The sequence below is a fragment of the Gracilinanus agilis genome, chromosome 5 (genome assembly GCF_016433145.1).
Source record: "Gracilinanus agilis isolate LMUSP501 chromosome 5, AgileGrace, whole genome shotgun sequence".
Taxonomy (NCBI): domain Eukaryota; kingdom Metazoa; phylum Chordata; class Mammalia; order Didelphimorphia; family Didelphidae; genus Gracilinanus; species Gracilinanus agilis.
Window position 1 is genome coordinate 187,653,686 of NC_058134.1, and position 14,174 is coordinate 187,667,859.

The 14,174-nt window shown below is 35.1% G+C and overlaps 1 protein-coding gene across 1 annotated transcript in view; it reads right to left on the bottom strand.

The window, feature by feature from the left end:
* The window catches only part of LOC123249161 (solute carrier organic anion transporter family member 1B3-like), a 96,541-nt gene that overhangs the window by 9,312 nt on the left and 73,055 nt on the right, over nucleotides 1–14,174 (bottom strand). Inside the window, exons 11-12 of the mRNA XM_044678149.1 lie at nucleotides 4,118–4,302; nucleotides 795–859 (exon numbers count right to left, since the gene is read on the bottom strand). Coding sequence (XP_044534084.1) covers nucleotides 795–859; nucleotides 4,118–4,302 — 250 coding nt within the window. The remainder of the gene's footprint in view (nucleotides 1–794; nucleotides 860–4,117; nucleotides 4,303–14,174) is intronic.

Genomic DNA, 14,174 nt, shown 5'->3' on the forward strand with positions numbered 1-14,174 from the left:
AAATTATGAATGTGAAAAATTCAAGGAATGTTAGATAGACTTTTCTGAATTGGTGCAGAACAAGAAAAGCAGAACCAGAAGAAAAATTTATAAAAATTACCAAAACTAGATAAAGGAAAAAGAAAATCTTGAAAGACCTCAGAATTCTCATCTGAGCACATCATTCTCCTGCTCAAAAAAACTTTAGTGAGTCTTTCTAATAACATTTCTTCAAACTGTTTTTCTAGTTTTATTACATATTACTCTTTATCACAATCTCTTTAGTTCAACCAAACTAACCTTCTATCCTTCCTTTTTTTAAAAATCATACTTCTCCCAATTTCTTACCTTTAAGCAGGTTTTCACCATGCCTGGAAGGCATTCCCTCTTTTCCTCTAGCTGTTTTTTAATCCTGCTTGCACTCTCACACAACTATGTGTGAAGTAGGCTATCATCTAACCTTGGGTTTCAATCTCAGTTCTTTAGAACATTGAAATCATTCCTCAATGCCAAACTCAGAATCCATTTCCTTCATGTAGGTCTTATTGATTTGCCCAGTTAAAACCAGTAATTTGCGCCTTAGAGTTTCATAGGACACTTTAGATCCATTCATTGCCCCTATTATATTGTGTTTTGCATTATATTTATGTAAACCTATTCACCTCCCCTCATTATTTGGTTTACTCTTAAAAGAAAAAGTCTATCATTTAAAGACGAATTACCTCCATTTCCCTGTCCCACTTAGTAAATATTCGTTGCATTTAACTTAATATACACATTTTTGAGATAAGTTTACAATGCAAAAAAACTCATACCTATTGTTCGCAAGATTAATACATAAAAACCTATTGCAAGGGATTTCAGCTCAGGCTCAACATTCCTGAAATAAAGACAAAGAACAATAAGACATCTCCAGATTATCACATTCTGTAACATACAGTTTTTAGTACTCTTGATACACTTGTGATACTTGCACACCTTCTGAACATATAATGCTTTTAAATGACCCAATCATGTTAATAAATGTAGGTAATGAGTGAAAAGTTGTCTTCCACAAGGATTAAATGTCTACTTTTATAGGAAATTGAAAGTGATATTAATGTATGTAGCATGAAGCTGGTGAATATTAATAAATTGTAAAGGTTTGAATATAGACTCTCTTTTGATCCCAGTGAAAGAGACCTTCTCTCCCTACTTTCCAAGTTGTCTTCCACAGGAAAATAGCCTCTTTCCTTCATTTCTTCCTTCTTTTCCCTAGTTCTGTCACCCTAATATTCATTTTAAAACTTTATTTTAATTTTGGTTGGAGGGGGTTTTCAGAGGGGTTCAGACATCCTTGATTACTCCACAATCTTGGCTCTGAATTTCCCAATAAATGAATGGCCAATAGTATGTTTTAAATAGTTTTTTTTTTCCTTCAGTGGAATTTTGTGCCACCTTTTCTATTTTACCAATTTAAAAATAATTTCGTAATGATTTTACTTAGCTTATTTGTTGTTGTTATTTCTTATTATTTATTTCCCACTCTGCTTTTTTTAGAAATATCTGATTTAATTAATATCCTATATAAAAATGTTTGCTTTACAATGGGATTTTATCTTTCTCTTTAAAGTTTTGAAAATGAAGAAATAAAAATTCCTCATTTGAGAACTGAAATTTGAAAATAAACTCAAAAAAAAGTTTTGCCTTTCTTTCTTTTCTACCCTCAAAGACCAAATTTTTCTTTTGGTTGAGGAAATTTCTGTATTGTTTCGATCTTTTCTTTGTTACAAACTTCTCTAAAAGAAACTATCCTTCAATGTCCACTGTGTATAACAATATAACCTGTAGTTAAATGCTTCATTATTGTCAGTGGATGAGAATTTATTTTTATATACTGTGTTATTCCTGTGTCAAGGTGCTGGATTAGAGACACTCCAAATGTTTTGTTTTTGTGTCTTTTGGATCACCTCTCATTTTAGAAACTCTTAAGAATATTTCCTTCTGATGAAACCTAGTTAATTCACGAAGGCTGTTCCTATATGATCCTATTTTATGGGCTTCAGGAGGGTTTGAGAGTCTTAATGAATTATCTCCTCACTAAATATTCACCACCCAAAGATACGTTGGGGTACTCTAGTGAGAAACTGAATAATGGGTTCTTAAACTATTCATATATCTGCCTAAAAGACTTCAGGGGGCCTTTGGTCATCAAGGGAGATTCACTGATCTACCAATTTGTTGGTTATATGTTAGCCTGATCACTAAATTGATATTCTTATCCCAAAACCAGTTTCAGTAATATTTTACTTATAACAGGGGAAACTCTCCAATTTAGCTCATTTGTAACTATTGGGAAATTGTTTTAAATTGAAATAATTCTATTTCTATATAATTTCGATCTATTTTTTTGCCCTTGGAAACAACATAAAATAAGCCTAACCTATATTCTAAATGAAAATTCTTAATTATATTTTCTCTTGCTAAATATCACTATTTATTTCAATCTTTTTTCTTTTGGTTTGGTTTCCCTATCTTTCAATATATTGATTTTTCTCTTCTGCACCATCAATGTAGTACCTCAACTGCAAAGCCCAGAAAGGTAGATGACTCCGCCAGTGAGATTTTGACTGGGACATGAATTGTCTGTTTTATAAGAAGCTCAGAGGGCTCTAACTTTTTGGAAAATAATAGAAAGGATATATGAAGCATATTTCAATTCATGAAATAAAGAAATACCGAAGTGCTCATGCCATTAGCAGGCATTGAATATATCTTTAGAATCTTTCACAAGATTGCCATGAGGATCTTGGTTTTATTTGAGTACATTTTTCATGTTTATGTAATTAAAATTCATTTTATCTTTTTGGTGTGTTTCTCTATCCATGCTTTGTCACAAATTCTTTATCCATTCATAAATACAAAACTGTTTTTCTGCTCTTTTAACTAGTTTATGGTGTTATCTTTTATATTTTTAATATGTCCATTTAGAACTTGGTACATAATGTGCAGTATTGGCTTAAACTTAAACTTTTTCAGACCACTTTCCAGATTCCAAGAAGCTCTAGCAACTTGAGCTGGTCTCCTTAAAGCTAGAAGTAATACTTTAATTGGCAAATTTAATGCCATCTTCTTAATAATAATCTTACTTGATCTCTTTGACTTCTCTGCAGCATTTGACAATTTCTTTACTCCTTTGGAATGGGCAGATGAGAACAATTTGTTCCAACAGCCATAAAGGTGAGTATAGCAAGTATTGTAGAATGCTTAGTAGTAAGATAAGCCAAGGTCATCCATTGTTTCTGAGACCATTGCCAGCCTTCCTAACTTTTTATCTTGCCTCTGGACTTCTAGGACTCTGGAAGAGAAAGTGAAGCCAAAGACTTTGTGTAATTCTGCTTTACTTGAGTCATGCATAAATGAAGTCATGACCCCATGATGCCATTGGTCCTCTTCAAAATAAGGGATGAACAACCTGTTTGCCACTTTTGCCTCAGGCTTCTAGCTCTGTATTGTGAGATATAAGAAGTTCAGTCTATTATCTATTTTATAGATTTTCTAATACTAGAAGATTAATTATATAATTGTTATTGTATTTTCTTTTCTTCAGAGCACATATCCCCAATTCCTCGTTAAGCTAATATTTGAGAAATTCCTGAATCAGCAACCAGCCCTTTCCTTTCTGATAAGATATGCTCAGTTTTATTCTGAGTGATCTTATCTGGCATTCTCCATGTTCAATACTTTCACTATCTTCTTCTTGAAATATTATGAAGTAAATACCTCAAGCTTATGAGGAGACTTTATGTTTGGTCATTTCATTTCTTGAAAGGGAATACCATGATATGTCATGGAAGTGACATAACAAAGATATCAGTATTTTTTAAAATAAGAAATTACACAAGCTTCTGTTGCTGTTAGAGTAGATATTTACCATAATCTGAAAAACATTAATTTTTTAAAACAGAAAACAAAAAGAAGTAATTTTATGTACAAAACAACAGCATATGACTCACAGGAATCACAATCTTGTAATTTTGGCATTTCCTTATTTTTATGAAATTAAATAACTTCAATGTAACTTTTTTGTCTGTTTGATTCTTAACAAAAGACAGAATCATTGTGACTCATATACAACTATAATTTTCATATTACTTACTTAAAAATCAGCATAGTTCCAGGAGTATATCCCAATGAATAGAAAAAGTATGCCAAAGATTGCACTGCCATATAATAAATAAACTTTCTTGAACAATCAGCTGTCCTTGAACATTCTCCCAAATAGGCCGAGGTGTTTTGTGACTGGAAATTGTTAATTTCAACACAGCTACAGTTATGAAATACCTAAAAGTAAAATTTTCAAAATGGTAGAATACAATTTACAAAGCAAAATAAATGTTACAAAAAAGTCTTTGTAAAGGATGAAACATTAATCAACTAAACTATTAGATAATTTTAAAATACTTTATTTTTATCTGTTTAATTTACTTTAGTTTATTATTAAAGATTTATGTTTAATTTGGCTATAGTTTTAGCATGTAGAGGTCATTTAATACAAACTTCTTATTTAATAGAGAAGGAAACTGAAAGCCAAAGAGTTGATCAGAATTAAAGCAATAATAAGTAGCAGTAATAATTTAAGTTCAGATCCTGCAACTCCAAATTCAGAGCTTTTCCAACTACTGCTTTGACTTAGATAAAAGGTAAATTGGTTTCCTTATAACAGAATTTATAAGTGAAACATACTTAAAGGAAATGATTATTTTTGTATTTGTCATGTTAAAAAATAAAACAACATAGCATGCCTAAAATGCAAAAGGAAAAATAATGAGCTGATCATTTTAAACTAACATACTCTATTGTAGCCTCACCAAACTCAATTGCATCATTATTCATCCATTAATCATCTATTCACCACTACTCACTATTATTTAGGAACATTAATGAGTTATTCTGCATTCATTGTTCAAGTAGTTGTGATCATGGTTCAAGATTTGTGGATCAAGCATTTGTGTGCATACACAGATACATATATGAACATATGTATGTATACACATTGTGGGTTTATGTTTTGATTATATATGCAAGTGAGAAAATATATTTTGCATTTGTGTCTTTCATAACCTACTATTCCAAAATGCTTTCCATTATATTGTTATTTTGTGTATACTTCTATGATTATGATGAATAGAAACTATGTTTTGAACAATTTGAACAATGTAACAAATACTATGCTAGAACTGGGATAAATTAAAAAATGGAAAACCATCTCTGAACTCAAGGAGTTCACAACACATATATGCTAGTGGTGGTAGGGCAGAAGTATTTGGGAAAATAACAGGATTTAAATAGAACCATACTGGAATAGATTGATACACCATTTCGTGGAACTATAAGGAATTTATTTGATTATATTCAGATTGCTAGAAATGGAAGGGGATACATATTTGGCAGGAAGATAGCAGGTAGGGAGGAAATATACTTAGCAACAAAGCACCTGTTGTTTAAAAGACAGCCAGGGAGAGAATTAAAGCCTAGCTAAAGCCAGACCTAGATGTAGAGGGCAACAGAGTCAACTACTAATGAAAACAATGACTGCTGGTCAGGAACTGGGGGGGGGGCAAAGAAGGGAGTTACAAGGTTAAGTCTTTGAAGTCATGGCTTCTGGTTCAGAAACAAAGTATACATTTGTCTTCCCTGATAGAATGAAATTGGGGGGGGGACAGGAATGTGTTTCGCTTTTGTATTTGTATTCCAATATCAAATACAGTGCCTGGAACATCATAAATGCTCATAAATGTTTGAAAATTGAATGTCTATTATTTGTCTGGGTCAAGAACGTACTAAAACTAGGATACCAAGCAGGGGCTACAACTAGGAGGTAAGCTAATTAACCAGGTTCTAACAGCTTCTTAAATTCATAGAACAATGAAATTTTAGAATTGCAATGGATTTTTGACATCATTGTAGTCCCAACACACTAATTTTTTAGAAAAGAAATCCAGATGCTGTAAAGTAAAGATACACGGTTCAGGACATCATCACTTCATGCTTTAACCAATCACAATAGACTGCTGACGGGTCTACCTACCTCGAGTTTTTTGCCACTCTAATCCTTTCTCCAATCTCAAACCATTTTATTTCCATCCATTTACACTCAATAAATTGCACTGGGTCTCCGTTTAAAGATCTTTATAACCTAGCCCCATCCACCCCCACCTTTCCAGTCTTCTTACATCTTACTCCTCACTTCATACTCTTTAATATAATGGCATTTACCTCCTTAATGTTTCTTTTTTTAAAATCATTTATTAATATTCATTTTTAACATGGTTACATGATTTAAGCTCCTACTTTCCCCTTCACCCCTCGCTGTCTCCCCACCCATAGCTGAAGCCCATTTCCACTGGTTTTAACATGTGTCCTTGTTCAAGACCTATTTCCAAATTGTTGATATTTGCATTAGTGTGGTAGTTTCGAGTCCACACCCCCAATCATGTCCTCCTCAGCCCATGAGTTCAGGCATTTGTTTTTCTTATATGTTTCCTCTCCTGTAGTTCTTCCTCTGAATGTGGGTAGCGTTCTTTACCATAAATCCCTCAGAGCTGTCCTGTGTCATTGCTTTCTGCTAGTACAGTAGTCCATTGTATTTGAATTTTACCATAGTATATCAGTCTCTGTGTACAATGTTCTTCTGGCTCTGCTCCTTTCACTCTGCATCAGTTCCTGGAGGTCTTTCCAGTTCACACGGAATTCCTCCAGTTCATTATTCCTTTGAGCACAATAGTATTCCATCACCAGCATATACCACAATTTGTTCAGCCATTTCCCAATTGAAGGACATACCCTCCTTTTCCAGTTCTTTGCCACCACAAAAAGCACAACTATAAATATTTTTGTACAAGTCTGTTTATCTATGATCTCTTTGGGGTACAAACCCAACAATGGTATGGCTGGATAAAAGGGCAGGCATTCTTTTATAGCCCTTTGAGCATAGTTCCAAATTGCCAGCCAGAATGGTTGGATCAGTTCACAACTCACCAGCAATGCATTAATGTCCCAATTTTGCCACATCCCCTCCAGCATTCATTATTCTCCCCTTCTTTCATTTTAGCCAATCTGCTAGATGTGAGGTGGTACCTCAGAGTTGTTTTGATTTGCATTTCTCTAATTATTAGAGATTTAGAACACTTTCTCATGTGCTTATTGATACTTTTGATTTCTTTACCTGAAAATTGCCTATTCATGTCTCTTGCCCATTTATCAATTGGGGAATGGCTTGATTTTTTTATACAATTGATTTAACTCCTTGTATATTTGAGTAATTAGACCCCCTGTCAGAGTTGTTTGTTATAAAGATTTTTTCCCAATTTGTTGTTTCCCTTCTGATTTTGACTACATTGTTTTTGTTTGTACAAAAACTTTTTAGCTTAATAAAATCAAAACCATTTAATTTACATTTTGTAATTTTCTCTAACTCTTGCTAGGTTTTAAAATCTTTCCTTTCCCAGAGATCTGACAGGTATACTGTTTTGTGTTCACTTAACTTATTTATAGTTTCCCTCTTTATATTTAAGTCATTCATCCATTCTGAATTTATCTTGGTGTAGGGTGTGAGATGTTGATCTAAGCCTAATCTCTCCCATATTGTTTTCCAAATTTCCCAGCAGTTTTTGTCAAATAGTGGATTCATGTCCCAAAAGTTGGGCTCTTTGGGTTTATCATATACTGTCTTGCTGATGACATTAACCCCAAGTCTATTCCACTGATCCTCCCTTCTATCTATTAGCCAGTACCATATTGTTTTAATGACTGCTGCTTTATAGTACAGTTTAATATCTGGTACTGCTAGGCCCCCTTCCTTCGCATTTTTCCCATTATTTCCCTTGATATTCTTGATCTTTTGTTATTCCATATGAAGTTTGTTATAGTTTTTCCTAATTCAGTAAAGAAGTTTTTTGGTAGTTTGATAGGTCTGGTGCTAAATAGATAAATTAATTTGGGTAGAATGGTCATTTTTATTATGTTAGCTCATCCTACCCATGAGCAATCAATGGTTTTCCAATTGTTTAGATCCAGTTTTATTTGTTTGGAAAGTGTTTTGTAGTTGTTTTCATATAATTGCTGTGTTTGTTTTGGTAGATAGATTCCTAAGTATATTATATGGTCTAGGGTGATTTTAAATGGTGTTTCTCTTTCTACCTCTTGCTGCCCTAATGTGTTGGAAATATATAGAAATGCTTATGATTTATGTGTATTTATTTTGTATCCTGCAACTTTGCTAAAGATGTTGATTATTTCTACCAGCTTCTTGGTTGATTCTCTAGGATTTTTTAAGTATACCATCATATCATCTGCAGAGTGATAGCTTAGTCTCCTCCTTGCCTATTTTGATACCTTCAATTTCTTTTTCTTCTCTAATTGCTAGTGCTAGTGTTTCTAGTACTATGTTGAATAATAGAGGTGATAAAGGGCATCCTTGTTTCACTCCTGATCTTATTGGGAAGGCTTCTAATTTATCCCCATTGCATATAATGCTTGTTGATGGTTTTAGATATATACTGTTTATTATTTTTAGGAAAGGTCCTTCTATTCCTATACTTTTCAATGTTTTCAATAGGGAATGGGTGCTGAATTTTGTCAAAGGCTTTTTCAGCATCTATTGAGATAATCATGTGATTTTTGTTTGTTAGACTGTTGATATGGTCAATTATGTGGATGATTTTCCTAATGTTGAACCATCCTTGCATTCCTGATATAAATCCCACCTGATGATGGTGGATGATCTTCTTAATTACTTGCTGGAGTCTCTTTGCTAATATTCTATTTAAAATTTTTGCATCTATGTTCATTAGGGAGATTGGTCTATAGTTTTCTTTCTCTGTTTTTGGTCTACCTGGCTTTGGAATCAGTACCATATTTGTGTCATAAAAGGAATTTGGTAGGACTCCTTCTTTGCTTATCATATCAAATAATTTGTATAGTATTGGGATCAGCTGCTCTTTGAATGTCTGATAGAATTCACTTGTGAATCCATCAGGTCCTGGTGATTTTTTCTTAGGGAGTTCTTTGATAGCTAGTTCAATTTCTATTTCTGATATGGGATTATGTAGGTATTCTATTTCTTCTGCTGTTAATCTAGGCAATTTATATTTTTGTAAATATTCATCCATATCTCCTAGATTGCTATATTTATTGCCATATGATTGGGCAAAATAGTTGTTAATGATTGCCTTAATTTCCCCTTCATTAGAGGTGTCTCCCTTTTCATCTTTAATACTGTCAATTTGGTTTTCTTCTTTCCTTTTTCTTATTAGATTGACCAGTACTTTGTCTATTTTATCTGTTTTTTAAAAATACCAGCTTCTAGTCTTATTTATTAATTCAATAGTTCTTTTACTTTCAATTTTATTACTTTCTACCTTAATTTTTAGTATTTGTAATTTAGTTTTCATCAGTGGATTTTTAATTTGCTCGCTTTCTAATTTTTTGAGTTGCATACCCAATTCATTAATCTCTGACTTTCTTAATTTGTTTATATATGCACTCAAGGATATAAATTTCCCCCTGAGTACTGCCTTGGCTGCATCCCACAGAGTTTGGTAGGATGTCTCATCATTGTCATTCTCTTCAATGAAATTGTTGATTGTTTCTATGATTTCTTCTATGACAAATTGGTTTTGGAGAATCATATTGTTTAATTTCCAATTGTTTTTTGATTTTCCTGTCCAGGTGCCCTTACTAATTATTATTTTTATTGCATTATGATCTCAGAAGGTTACATTTATTATATCTGCTCTTTTGCATTTGTTTGCAATGATTCTATGCCCTATTACATGGTCAATCTTTGTGAATGTACCATGTGCAGCTGAAAAGAAGGTGTATTCCTTTTTGTCCCTATTTATTTTTCTCCACATATCAATTAAATCTAATTTTTCTAGGAGTTCATTCACCTCTCTTACCTCTTTCTTATTTATTTTTTGGTTTGATTTATCTAGATCTGAAAGAGGGATATTTAGATCTCCCACTATTATGGTTTTACTATCTATTTCCTTTTTGAGCTCTGCCAGTTTCTCTTCTTTGAATTTGGATGCTATACCACTTGGTGCATATATATTGAGCAGTGTTATTTCCTCATTGTGTATACTGCCCTTAATCAGGATGTAATGTCCTTCCCTGTCTTTTTTAATCATATCTATTTTTACTTTGGCTTTGTCAGAAATCAACATAGCCACTCCTGCCTTCTTTTTCTCATTGAAAGCCCAAAAGATTTTGCTCACGCCCTTTACCTTAAATCTGGGTATGTCTACCTGCCTCATATGTGTTTCTTGTAGACAACATATGGTAGGATTTTGATTTCTGATCCACTCTGCTATTTGCTTCCATTTTATGAGCCATTCACATTCAAAGTTATAATTATCAGTTGTGCATTCACTGACATTTTTGTATCCTCCCCTACTTCTACCTCTTCTTCTTAAATTATTTTCTTTTAAACCAGTGGTTTTCTTTGAGCCAGTATCCCTTAACCCCTCCCTTGTTTGACTTCCCTTTCTGCCCCCTCCCTTGTTATTCCCCTCTTTTTGTTTTTAAAGGCCTATTGAATTCCCTCCCCCTTCTTCTCCCCTCCCTTTGGTTTATCCCTTCTGCCTTTCTCAGTAGGGTTAGATAGAGTTTTTTATCTCAATGGATAATAAAGCTACTCTTCCCTCTCCGGGTTAATTACACTGAGAGTAAGGTTTGATTATTACCTCTTAATGCTCTCTTCCTCTCCTTCTTATAATAGTATTTATCCCCTCCCCTTCTCATGTCCTCTTTGTGTGTAATAGAATGTTCTATTTTTCTTATTTACTCAGATTTCTCTTGGTGTCCCCTACTACTCCCCCCCCCTTTCCCACCCCCTATGTCATCTTAGACCATTTAGTATCCTGTCCTCTCCCTATGAATTATTCTTCTGGTTGCTATAATAGTGAATATTATAATAGTGAATAGAGTTCACTACAGAGAATTATACATAGCTTTTCTCCTCATAGTAATACAGATAATTAGATCTTATTTAAGCCCTTAAAGAGTCAAATTTAAAAAATGATGAGTTTTCTTTCTTTCCCCTCTGTTTCTTATTTACCTTTTCATGTTTCTCTTGATTTTTGTGGTTGGATATCAAACTTTCCATTTAGTCCTGGTCTCTTTTGTGCAAAAACTTGGAAATCTTCAATTTTGTTGAATGCCCATACTTTCCCCTGGAAGTATATAGTCAGTTTTGATGGGTAGTTGATCCGTGGGTAAAGCCCCAGCTCTCTTGCCTTTCTGAATATCTTATTCCAAGCCTTGCGGTCTTTTAGAGTGGAGGTTACCAGATCCTGTGTGATCCTGATTGGTGCTCCTTGATATTTGAATTGTCTCTTTCTGGCTTCTTGTAAGATTTTTTTCTTTTACTTGAAAGCTCTTGAATTTGGCTATTATATTCCTGGGTGTTGACTTTTCTGGGTCCAGTGTAGAGGGTGATCTATGGATCATTTCAATGTCTATATTGCCCTCTTGTTGTAGGACTTCAGGGCAATTTTCCTGAATAATTTCTTTAAGTATGGAGTCCAAGTTTCTATTAATTTCTGCTTTTTCTGGAAGACCAATGATTCTCAAATTGTCTCTTCTAGACCGGTTTTCTTGGTCTGTCACTTTCTCATTGAGATATTTCATGTTTCCTTCTATTTTATAAGTCTTTTTACTTTGTTTTATTTGTTCTTGTTGTCTTGAGAGATCATTGGCTTCTAATTGCTCAATTCTAGCCTTTAGGGACTGGTTTTCGGTTATAATCTTTTGGTTTTCCTTTTCAATCTGGTCATTTCTGTTCTTCAGTTGACTTGCCTCACTTTCCAATTGTGAAATTCTGCCTTTTAAACTGTTATTTTCTTGCCAGATCTCTTCCATCTTCCTCAACATCTCATTTTTGAACTCTTCAATAGTTTGTGACCAGTTTTCATTGTTTTGGTAAGGTTTGGATACTTGTTTGTCCTCCTCTGTTGTCTGGATTTTCTCTGGGTAAAAATTGTCGTGTTCCAGAGCTTTTCTTGATAATCTTTTTCTTCTGGGGTTCTCGGCTTGCCATTGTTAGCCCCACCCCTTTTCAGCTTTGTCTTCACACTCAGGGTCTGGCTGCACTTTCTAAGCTCCCAAGGGCTCTGGTCTCCTTGTCCTCGGGGTCAAGCCTCCGGGGCGTCCCCGGTCTGCCCCTCTGCCCGAGGCTCCTTCAGCAGTCTCAAGGGCTGCTTCCACAGCCGCACTCCCATCTGCACCAGGTCCCCACTCGAGGTCCAAGCCTGCGCTCGAGATCTTTGTCCTCGTTTAGGGCATTGCCTTCACCCACGCAGACGCTTGGGAAAGTCCGTGCGATTGAGATCTTTGTCCTCGCCTGGGCAATGTCTTCACTTGCGCAGACGCTTGGGAAAGTCTGTGCACTCGAGATCTTTGTCTGCGCCTAGGGCACCGTCCCCACCCGCACAGATGCTTGGGAAAGTCCATGCGCGTTCTTTAGCTACTAGGGGTCCTATGTCCTGCAGCTCTCAGGTACAAGCCCTGGAGCTGCCAGTGACTCACTGGTTCCTCCAATCCCACTTTCACTCTTGTGCGTTGGCCTTGGAGCTGTGCATGTTGTGGGGGGTGGTGAAGGGACTTCTTCCTCTTGTGTTTTAGTGAGAGCTGTTTCACCCCTTCACAGTGTGGAAATGCCCCAGTTCCGTGTACCTTCAATGCCGCGCCCCATTGTGGGGTTCCTTCGTTTGTCTGGATTTGTTTTTATGTCCCCTTCCTATATGCTTCGGTTAGGAGAGATCGAGCAGCTGCTCCTCACTCTGCCGCCATCTTAACTGGAAGTCCTTAATGTTTCTTAAATAAGATACTATATATCTTAACTGTGGGCATTTTCTCTGACTGTTGCCTATGCCTGGAAAGTCTCTTCCTCCTCATCTCCCCATACTGATTTCCTGGTCTTATTTCATATCCCAACTGAATCCTCTATGCTATAGGAAGTCTTTCCCCAAACTCTCTTAATTTTAGTGCCTCCTTTTAAGAACATTCTCTATTTTTTCTGTGCATTCTTAGTACATTTTTGTTGTTGTTGTTATCTCTGCTATTATATTGTGAGTTCCTTGACATCAGAGATTGCCTTTGACTTCTTTTTCTGCCCCTAGAATTTAGCACATGGCCAGTCAAATAGTAAGTTTTTAAAAAATATTGATTGATAGTCTGATTAATTGTTCAGTATCCACTTAGTAGCTGGACAGGAATTAGATATTAGATCTCTTGACATACAAGCCAATATTTCCACTGTCCCATACTGTCTTTGTTGTAACTAAGAAATAGCATACAGGAAAACAACCCAAGTGAGACAGACTACTATATTTCTAGGAAAGTAAAATCTAAGGTTTAGGAAATCAGAGATCTAATTAAATGGGAACTAGTACTCAAGTATTACAGTCAAATTGTGGTTCCATGGCAGAAACTATTTATTTTCTGCCTTTTTTTTCTATTTTTTTTAATTTTGAATATTTCCCCAATAGTTACATGTTTCATGTTCTTTTCCCTCTCCCCCAAACCCCCTAACACCCCTTAGCCAATACACAATTCCATTGGGTTTTACATGTATCATTGATTAAGACCTAATTCCATATTATTGATAGTTGGACTAGAGTTATCGTTTAGTGTCTTCATCCCCAATAATATCCCCATCAGCCCATGTGTTCAAGCAGTTGTTTTTCTTCTGTGTTTCTCCTCCCACAGTTATTCCTCTGAATGTGGTTAGTTTTCTTTCTCATATGTCCCTCTGCCTTGTTCTAGATTCTTGCATTGCTGCTGGTAGAGAAGTCCGTTATGTTCAATTGTTCCACAGTGTATCAGTCTCATTGTATACAGAGACTGATACACTGTGGTACAATCAAACATAACAGACTTTTCTGCCTTATTTCAAACAATCAACCTGGTGTGGATTACCTTGGGATTGCATATGTAAACCAAAGCTAGGAAGACCAAGGACTAGGTCTAGGACAAAAAGGCAATTGCTGACATCACTGGAAAATTTTTGCTGAATTTCATTAGTAGTTCACAGATTTGCTTTGGTGTATATGGATTACAGCACTTGATCTCTGCTCTGAATCATCTTTCTTTGTCTATCTCTCATGCTTGTAGTATTCTTGTATTTCATGCCCACCTATGGTCCTCTTTGA